At 47.0% G+C, this 10668-nt stretch overlaps 1 protein-coding gene and 1 pseudogene across 1 annotated transcript; one reads left to right on the top strand and one right to left on the bottom strand.

The window, feature by feature from the left end:
* The first annotated feature begins 3654 nt into the window (after positions 1-3654).
* LOC125549968 (phenylalanine ammonia-lyase pseudogene) lies at positions 3655-6165 on the top strand (annotated as a pseudogene).
* Positions 6166-6261: 96 nt separating this feature from the next.
* Positions 6262-9626, bottom strand: LOC125550043 (pentatricopeptide repeat-containing protein At2g13600-like). Its single transcript, XM_087514726.1, has 2 exons — positions 7911-9626; positions 6262-6838 (listed from the first exon to the last, which is right to left on the bottom strand). The coding sequence occupies exon 1, from the start codon at positions 9570-9572 to the stop codon at positions 8058-8060; it is 1515 nt and encodes a 504-aa protein (XP_087370852.1). The 5' UTR covers positions 9573-9626; the 3' UTR covers positions 6262-6838; positions 7911-8057.
* Positions 9627-10668: the final 1042 nt, after the last annotated feature.

Raw genomic sequence — 10668 nt, 5'->3', positions numbered from 1 at the left:
CTTTAAAGTAACAATTCATGAAACAAGTTGTGTTGTGGCAGCACACATGCACCTTTTTATGTACTATGCATTTTTTTAGAAAAGGAGGATGACCCCCGGCCTCTGCAGCTGGGAGATGCATACGGCCACTTTATTGATTATTCTCGAGGACCTTACAAAGTATTATAACAATATGCCTGAATCCGCCATCTTGGCAACATATGTCACTACTCCTATCCATATGATGAAGGGGTGCTACCTGGGCCACATACCCGGTCTACTCACCTAAGCCTATCATCAAAAGCCAGAAGCCCCAGCCGAGCCACATACCGGGTCTGGGGCATAAACTGGTCTGACGCACTCACATGTGTCGTCGCCGCCATCTTCCACAGGTCCGTCTTCAGAGCAGATATTGAGACTTCTACCTTGTCAGGCCACTCCATCATCGACGCCACCTTGACGCCAGACAACTACCTCCACCTGCGCGAGTCCATCATCGCGCATCGGGTGCCGAGTCTCCACTGCACCACGCCGCCGAGATCCGCCGTCATCAATGTGAAGGATGAAGTACCGCTCCACCAAAAAAGGCGCCCGTTGGTCCCTGGATCCCGTGTACACCTCCAAGAATGACGCCCCCAAGGAGGAAACGACACCAACGCGCCGCCGTCATCCGATCAACTGATCTAGGGTTCCCCCGGAGGTAGCGGATAGAGGTCTAGAGCTTCTCCACGACGATGCCTTCAAGAAGGTAATGACACCACAGGGTGCTGCCAACGCCGGTCTTGGCATCAAGCCAAGCACAAGGTTTTCACCCGGATCCGCTCGAAGAATCTCCATCACGTATTGTGCGCACGGGTCGCCGCCAATCTGAGCCGCCGCACATGGCGCAGGCCGCACCGGCCAGATCAGATCTGTCCGAAGGGCTCAACCCGCATGGTGCCGACCCAACCACCAGGCCCTCCATGCCGCCACCGCCGATCCGAGGTCAGATGGTGTGTCGCCGCAGACCCGGCCGCCGCCGCCGAACGCCGCCACGCAGCCCGAGACAGGGCCGGCTGCCGCACCCCACCATCGCCGCCCTTGGCCGAGGCAGCCGCCACGCCGCCGCCGGAAGGCAGGCCCACCGCGCCGCCAGGCCAGATCAGCCGTGCCACCCACGCCGCAGGGCTCCGCACCGCCCGCACGGCGCAGGCAAGAGGGAAGACCCCCGCCACCGCCATCAGCCCCGGGCTATAGCCGGCGGCGTCCTTCGGCGGCGGCGGAGGGAGGGGAGGACGGATGGGGACCCCCGGCGGTTAGGGTTTTAGATCCCGCCCGAGTCGCCATATGGCCTGAATACGGTCTGATGGTATGAACAGTATGTCCAATATCTGCATACTATGCATTTGCCATATGATTTCTTCCTATGTGGTACATACGGTTAAATATTGGGAATCTGATGATTATTTGCTCTGTTTTTAGTTTTATTTTATTTAACTTCTCTTACAGCAATCAAATCGGATTGAGAACATCACACAACAGGTAAACATTCTTTCTATAATGATATTGAGAAAATACATCTTTCTTTCATTCAGATAGTTTTCAGCAAGAGGATATACTGTGATGTTATTTCTGATTAATAACTTTTTGGCAAAATTTTAAGATAAGCCTTTCTGAAGGAAATAAAGAAAATGGTGGCATTTTGGGTTTTGAAGATGTAAAAAAAATTGCTTGTAAAGGGAACTATTTGATGTTTATCAACGCTTGAAGACATCAAGTGAAGTTAGTCTTGCCATTCCTACAACTCAGATTCATAATAAATGTATGCACGAAGTTGCAGAGGAATGTATATGTTGTGAATAGGTCGTTCGCTTCCTCGCCTCCTGGGTTTCCCTTCCTATACAGTCGTTCCACATATCTCAGTTGATCCATCTCATACTTTCAAAAAAAAAAAAAAGTTGATCCATCTCATCAAGTAGTAACTTACAAAAAAAGCAAAACGGGGTAATAATTTTTCTTTCCTTCTCAACCGATTAATCTCAATCACAACTTTCCATTCCTTCTCAACTGATTCGTCTCAACCAAGTAATATGTCCCCCCAAAAAATCAAGTAATACGTGGAGATAGAGGAAATAAAAAAATGATTCACATCTTCCTTGGGTACTTCTGGAGAGAGCCCAATAGTTTAAAAGGAATTGAATATTTTGATAAAAGGAAATAGCCATCACGTTCACTTGGAAAGTAAGAAGGGTACAAAAAGGAAAGAAAGAAAACAGAGGCATGTACCAACATGTTGTTATATTTGCACCCTGTGGTCGCGTGTGCCCTCGTGTACCAGCGACGTTCGCCATTACCACGTGTCATCTTTTTCTTTTTTGTGGGGATTTTCTGTGGCTTCTCTTTCCCTTAAAAAGGGAAAGAATTCTCTTTCACTGCATTGCTTACGTATACATGCATGGCTGCTGTGTTGTAAATGTTGATGGGATTTCATGTACATATACAATTTTAAATGTTATACACATGGCTTTTGGTCATGTTCTTATGATCTAACGAATTCGCTTCTAATTCATTCATGCTTTAAGAATGCATGCAGTTTTCTGACTGCTTGTGAATGAACCCCTGATCTTTGTGACTTTGTGGTAAAAAAAATCAATATTATTTTTGTATTGTTATATCAAGTAGGTTTTTTATAGTGTCAATGGTAGATAGATCTGCAAGAACAGTATTTGCTCAAAATTACCATTTATCTTCATATTGAAATGTGATGTGTGTGTTTAAAATGTCATTTTATTTTAGATGTTGAGTTGACAAAAAAGCTTCCCAATATGCGATAATTTGGGATGAACTCAAATCTTTATTTTTCCTGATACGAATTATCCTCCCTTATAGAAAATTATTTTGAGTAAACTTCTCTTTATTGTAGACATATATTGATAATTAATCAGTCCCGCCATATAGAATGTTTATTGTGTGGAATGTGCGTCCGAATCTTGACCGAAGCTATAAAGAGATTATCTTCAAAATTGATTGCACGGAGTATGAGATATTGCGCTGAATTCTCATTTCTCGTTAGAAATTTAGTACTCCCTTCGATTCATATTACCTGTCACTAAAATGGATGTATATAAAAATGGACTACCTGTAATATGGATCAGGGAGTCCATTTTTATTGTCCTTATTCAGAACATGTACACAAGCCATTAATAATCTAAGAGGATGTAAAACCGGGAAACATTATCATAGTTGAATAAGAAACGAAGTAATGTCGTGCAAGTTGTAGGCGGGGTAATAGGAGATAAAAGCATGGTTGGAGGAACGAAGTCGCGTGGTGGCTAGAACGAGGAAGTGGGGTTGAAAGACGATGAGGAGATGTGTTTATCTATAACATCACGACCATGAGATATCATCCCATGCGAATAGCCTTTGAATTCGTATCACGTGAAATTTCTCTTTGTATATATATTTTGTTAGTCCGTGGCAACCCACGGATACTTAGCTAGAGTAGTATATTAGTATCCCAGTGTCGCAGCAGCTGCCTTTCTTCGTCTTCTTCCTCCTGGCCCGCACGCACGAGGCCACCAACCCACCTTCGTGCCCACCCGGCCAAGTCCGGCGGTCAACACAACCATCCCGGTCACAGCCCACACCAAATCTCCATCGCCACCCACCCTGCAGGCGCCACCTATTTATAATCCCTCCCTCTTCCTCCATTTCCATCCAAGAAGAGCATCCCCCACCTCTCCTACTCCAACGAGCTCTTCTCTCCCAAGGCGGCTCCAGTCCACACATTCATCCAGCTGCTCCAGCTCGAGCTGCTCCATCGAGACTCCAAGACGCAGCCTCGACCAAACCAATGGCGGGCAACGGCAACGACGGTCTGTGCGTGGCCAAGCCGCGGAGCGCTGCTGACCCGCTCAACTGGGGGAAAGCAGCGGAGGAGCTGTCGGGCAGCCATCTGGATGCGGTGAAGCGGATGGTGGAGGAGTACCGCAGGCCGGTGGTGGTCATGGAGGGCGCGAGCTTGACCATCGCCCAGGTCGCGGCCGTGGCCGCGTCCGGCGGGGCCAGGGTGGAGCTCGACGAGTCCGCGCGCGGCCGCGTCAAGGAGAGCAACGACTGGGTCATGGCCAGCATGGCCAACGGCACCGACAGCTACGGCGTCACCACCGGCTTCGGCGCCACCTCCCATCGGAGGACCAAGGAGGGCGGCGCCCTGCAGAGGGAGCTCATCCGGTTCCTTAACGCCGGGGCTTTCGGCACCGGCAGCGACGGCCACGTGCTGCCCGTGGCCACCACGCGCGCGGCGATGCTTGTCCGCGTCAACACCCTGCTCCAGGGGTACTCCGGCATCCGCTTTGAGATACTCGAGACGATCGCCATGCTGCTCAACGCCAATGTGACGCCGTGCCTGCCGCTCCGGGGCACCATCACCGCTTCTGGCGATCTCGTCCCTCTCTCCTACATCGCCGGACTTGTCACTGGCCGCCCAAATGCCGTGGCTGTGGCTCCCGATGGCACCAAAGTTAACGCCGCTGAGGCTTTTAAGATCGCCGGCATCCAGCATGGTTTCTTCGAGCTGCAGCCCAAGGAAGGCCTTGCTATGGTTAATGGCACGGCGGTGGGCTCTGGGCTCGCGTCGATTGTTCTCTTTGAAGCCAACATCCTTGGTGTCCTTGCTGAAGTTTTGTCGGCCGTGTTCTGCGAGGTGATGAATGGCAAGCCAGAGTACACCGACCACCTGACTCACAAGTTAAAGCACCACCCCGGACAGATCGAGGCCGCGGCTATCATGGAGCACATCCTGGAGGGCAGCTCCTACATGATGCTTGCGAAGAAACTTGGTGAACTCGACCCATTGATGAAGCCAAAGCAAGATAGATATGCTCTCCGCACGTCGCCGCAATGGCTTGGCCCACAAATTGAGGTCATTCGTGCAGCGACAAAGTTGATCGAGCGCGAGATCAACTCCGTCAATGACAACCCACTCATTGACGTATCTCGTGGAAAGGCAATACATGGTGGCAACTTCCAGGGCACGCCCATTGGTGTGTCGATGGACAACACGAGGCTTGCCATTGCTGCGATCGGCAAGCTCATGTTTGCCCAGTTCTCGGAGCTAGTGAACGACTTCTACAACAATGGCTTGCCCTCCAACCTCTCTGGTGGCCGCAACCCAAGCCTGGACTATGGCTTCAAGGGTGCCGAGATCGCCATGGCGTCATACTGCTCGGAGCTCCAATTCTTGGGCAACCCTGTCACCAACCATGTCCAGAGCGCGGAGCAGCACAACCAAGATGTTAACTCCCTCGGATTAATCTCGTCTCGGAAGACTGCCGAGGCCATCGACATTCTGAAGCTCATGTCCTCTACATTTCTGGTTGCGTTGTGCCAAGCCATCGACCTGCGCCACCTTGAAGAGAATGTCAAGAACGCCGTCAAGAATTGTGTCACAAGAGTGGCCAGGAAGACCCTGATCACAAATGACATGGGTGGCCTCCACAACGCTCGTTTTTGTGAGAAGGACTTGCTTCAGACAATCGACCGGGAGGCGGTGTTTGCATACGCAGACGACCCTTGCAGCGCCAACTACCCTCTCATGAAGAAGATGCGTGCGGTGCTGGTGGAGCACGCCTTGGCCAACGGCGAGGCTGAGCGCAATGCGGAAACCTCAGTGTTTGCCAAGGTTGCTACATTCGAGCAGGAGCTCTGCGCGGCACTGCCTCAGGAGGTCGAGGCTGCTAGAGGTGCAGTGGAGAATGGCACCACCGCAGAACCGAACCGTATCGCTGACTGCCGGTCATACCCTCTGTACCGGTTCGTGCGCAAGGAGTTAGGGACGGTGTACTTGACCGGAGAGAAGACACGGTCACCTGGGGAGGAGGTGGACAAAGTGTTCATTGCCATGAACCAGGGAAAGCACATCGACGCTCTGCTGGAGTGCCTGAAGGAGTGGAACGGCGAGCCTCTGCCTATCTGCTAATCAGGAGATGAAGAGAAGATGCCCTGCTTCAGAATTTCTGAAAACTGATAATACTGTTGTTTGATTTTATTTTATGTTTCAACTTCTGAAGCGTTGATGCATGCAACGTTCTTCCAGAGCTAGAGCGTAAGCATATGCTGATGTAAGTGAAAGGGTATAAATTTTCATGACAAATGTTCAATTTGTTCAAATGAATCCAAGAAGGCGGTCTACTGCTGTATTGACAAGTACTACAAATTATAATAGTTACCACATTGCATTGCAATATAAAGAGAAACAACACCAGGTTCCGATTGGCATCAAATATTTATATTACTCCCTCTAATCCATATTACGATTATAATAGAGTATTCAAAATGTATACCATAAAGTATACACCAAGATACTATGATGAGTTGTAAGATACATCAAAGTAGAAATCATTCTGAAGTATGGAAATGCTAAATCATTTTACTGCAAACATCCAGCGACAGGAAGTATATGCTTTGCATCACATTGCTTGGTCTCAGCAAACATCCGCCCTCAAATATCTCATTGCAAGTATGGCTGCTATGGTTCTATTGTATAGGTAGAATTTTGGTCCTTAGGTCAACACGATATACTCAAAGCATGAAGATGTCTCAGATGCACAGTCTGACCCTCATGGAGTGAAGAACAACTATCCTGACTGAAGAAAATTCAATGTCCAACACTATGTATCTCATATGTGTCATTGGTGTCCTGATGTCTAGCAATCAAAACATATGACAAAGACAAACAGAACTGTGTTTGCATTGAAACATGAACACATTTTTTAGCAGAAGGGCTTACACTTAAGAGTTGGCAGAATACCTGGCCCATCTTGGAAATTGGACCTTCACTTCAATCTTGTTCAAGCACCTCCTTCTTGACTAGATTTTCCTTAAAACAAAAGGCAGTAGGAAAAACAGAGATCAGTCCCTTACAGTCATACAGCCATAGCCATACAGTCGAACAACATACTAAGCAGATACTTACAAATAAGGGGCTGTTTGGTTCCAATAAGTCACCTGACTTATAAGTCAGGTGGCTTAAAACCAGTGACTTATAAGTCATGCCTGTTTGGTTGTCACCTGACTTATAAGTCACCTGAGCACACCTTCCCACCTTGTTTTTTATGTAAAGGTGGTGGGACTCATGCAAAAGGGGGCGACTTATAAGTTTTAAGTTGAGGTGGAGCAACTTATGACTTATAAGTTGGGGTGACTTATAAGTTAGGTCCGTTTGGCAAAATAAGTCACTTTTTACACTTTTCGACTTATAAGTTGGTGACTTATTTGGAACCAAACAGGGCCTAAGTACAAAAAGATAAGACCAATGAAATTAAGGATTATTATCTCACATCCTATAAGGCCATCAATGCAAGTTTTTCTACGGCAGTAACAAAGGATTAACTTTCGTTTTAATCAAATTTAGGGCTTCTTTGTTTTGCAGGATTTGAAAACACACAAGAATAGGAAAAACATAGGAATTGAATGTCATGGCGTGTCGAACCCTATAGTAGTTAAAACTCATGAATGTGTAATAGAAGTTGTTTGGTTGAACCACAAGAAAAACACATGAACTTTCTTGAATGATTTGGTCATTGTCATAGTCATCATAGAAACAAAACCTTTTTCCATGAGGTTGGGCTCAATAGAAAAGTTCCTGTGAAATTGCATGAAAAGTTGTCCATATGAAAAAAAATCCATGTACTCTAATTCTATAAATGAAACAAGAGCTATAGGAGGGTAATCCAAAGTAGAATCCACCAAAATACCTTTAGAATCAAAAAAAGCACTTATTTGTATTGATGAAATCTTACTATTTTTATGAAAGGAACAATATATCCATCTGTATCGACGATTCAATTTATAAAAAAAACTACTTCATGGTCAATTGAAAGCAGCATCATGAAAACGGCCGCATGTTGCGCAATCTACAAAAACATAAGCAAGTCACCGGAGCGTATCACCTTACTTATCCTCTTGCTGCAATTCCAAATTTCCATGGACATATTTTCATCTCACACCCTATTTGACAGCTCTAGTAGCACTAGTTCTAAGGAAAACAACCAAGTAGGACAATGTCCAGTATTCGACAAGATTTAAAATAGCTCTGATCAAAGAGCATCACAAGAAATTGTCCATGGTTTTGAAGGCATCACCCATATATCTTCCTTCAAAGAATCAAGAGTCTGCAGTACATTAACCAATTCAGGGTGAGACTGATCAGCCATTAGAAATACATGAACTCCATCATGCAACTCGACCCAACTACATCCAGGCTCTTTCTTCACCCACTCTCTGTTCATGTTCTCCCTGATCATCCATGTCTCATGCCAATCGCCCTCCGATGCATGTATACTTGATAAAGCAACCCAGTTACTGTGGTTCTCTGGATCAAGCTTGAGTAGACGGGACGCTGCAAGCTGACCTAACTTAGCATTCCCATAGATTCGACAGGAATTAAGTAGCGCACTCCAAGCAGCAATGCTCGACTCAAACGGCATACTCTCAATGAATTCAAGAGCATCTTCTAGGTGACCTCTCCTGCAAATTAGATCTGCCATACAACCGTAGTGCTCAGGCTGCAACTTAACCGAGCTTTGGCCATCAAACAGAAACTTGAAGTAGTGCCAACCTTCTCGAACTAGTCCGCCATGGCTACAAGCTGACAACACCGCAAGGTATGCTACTCCATCTCTTTTGATGCCCAATCGTGCCATCCTATCAAACAAGCATACCGCGTCTTGTGCACGACCAAACTTGCCATAAGCTGAGATCATCGTAGTCCATAAAACAGCATCTAATGAAGGTGTCCCATTGAAGACAAGCTCTGCTGAATCAACACATCCACACTTTGCATACATATCCAGCAAGGAATTCCTTACAACCACATCAGAATCAAATCCTGCACCAAGAACCCGTGCATGCACCTGCATCCCCTGTTTTAACAACGCCAGCTCCCCACACGCATCCACAATTATGGCATACGAGAAGCCATCTGCGCCAACCTCACAAGAAACCATTGACGCAAACAAGCCCAGAGCCTCCTCAGCTTGCCCACTCCCGAGATACCCGGCCATCATCGAGTTCCACGCAACAATGTCCCTCGCCACCATCACCCCAAACACTCTCCTCGCATAGTCAACATTCCGGCACCTCGCGTACATGTCAAGAACCCCGTTCTCCACAACCGAATCGACCGGGCCGTACATACTCATCTTCACAACCCTGGCATGAATTTCCTTCCCGGTAGCAAGGGCGGCCTGGCCAACCCCGGCACACGCGAGCAACCCACCGGACAGTGTGTACCCGTTGGGAGCAACACCAGATTCCACCATGCGCCGCAGAAGTGCGAGAGAGTCTCCGTGCAGACCCTGGTGAGCGTGGCCGGTGATGAGGGACGTCCAGGAGACCACGTCCCGTCTGGGCATTTCATCGAACAGAGCACGGGCGTAACCAGGGAGCCCGCACCGGAGTGCCAGATGCGCGAGTGAGGTAGCTAGGATGGCGGACGCCGACAGACCGAGCTTGAGGAGGACAGCGTGGAGGGGTTTGACATGGGGAGTGGAACGGCAAGTGGCGGCGGATTTGAGGGCGCCGGCGAGGGAGGTGGCGTCCCACTCCCACATCGGACACGCCACACGACGTACAGGCTGTCTCGCGGGAACGGCGGGGGAAAGCTTTTTGCTGGGCTAAATTGGAGACAATTACTTTTTTTAGGGGTGGGGGCAATTACTTTAGGCCTTTGAAGTCTGTTCCTGAGCTCAATAGGCTCAGCCCACTTCGAGAAAACCAGGTAATTCTTTTCTCACCGATTTTAGGAACCTTCTTCCACTGGTTTTTCCTGGAGCGGTATTTCCCTGCTTTTTTCCAGGACGAGTTTTGTTCCATTTTTTTCCTTTTAAAAGAAATCACAGAACTTTTCAAATTCATAAACCTTTCTCAAATTCACGCATTTTTTAAATTTCCTAGAGTTTTAAACTTTACAGACTTTTTTAAAAAAGTAATTCTTTTTCAAAAAAATCCAATCACAAACTTTTCCAAAACCCATGATTTCTTTTTTGAAATCCGTGAAACTTTTATTGAATCCATGATTTTTTTCCAAATCCATGAACATTTTAAAATACACAAAGTTTCTTAAGATGTTTTACTTAAAAATGCACCAAAAATTTTCAAATCTACTACCTCTGTCCCAAAATATAAGAACGTTTTTGACACTAGTATAGTGTTAAAAACGTTCTTATATTTTGGGACGGAGGGAGTACGATTTTTTAGTGCCCATGAACTTTTCTCCAAAACAGTGTTTTTTTTCTAAAATAATGAACTTTTTCATATAAGTGAACTTTTTTAGAACTGCTTTCCAACCCACGATTTTGTTTTCCAAATCTTAAGTTTTTTTCCCAAATATAAGATTTTATATATCATTTTTAAAGAGTCAACGGTCAATCAGTCAAATTGGTCAACCAGTCCACCTGTGAACCAGGCGTTGGTGGGCCAACCCAGTACGCGCGTACATGGGGAGCGCGTACGCGCCAATTAGTGGGGGCTCCTGTTCGACGCCCGCGCGCCGCGCGCCGCACCTCATGGGCCGGCCCACCACGCACAGTAGAAGAAAAAATGTGTCGCGAGAAAACACAGGAAAAAGTGCGGATCTCCTACAATCACATGTGATAATAGCTTCGGATTGCTCGCAAGTCGTTTCAAATATTAATGGTTCTGCGCCAT

The sequence above is a fragment of the Triticum urartu genome, chromosome 1A (genome assembly GCF_056163025.1).
Source record: "Triticum urartu cultivar PI428250 chromosome 1A, HENAU_Tu73, whole genome shotgun sequence".
NCBI lineage: Eukaryota > Viridiplantae > Streptophyta > Magnoliopsida > Poales > Poaceae > Triticum > Triticum urartu.
The sequence above is the reverse complement of the archived record's forward strand: the minus strand, read 5'-3'. Positions and strand labels throughout refer to the sequence as shown.

Coding starts and splice junctions, on each gene's coding strand:
- LOC125550043 (XM_087514726.1), bottom strand. CDS start 9,572: ATGTGGGAGTGGGACGCCACCTCCCTCGCCGGCGCCCTCAAATCCGCC.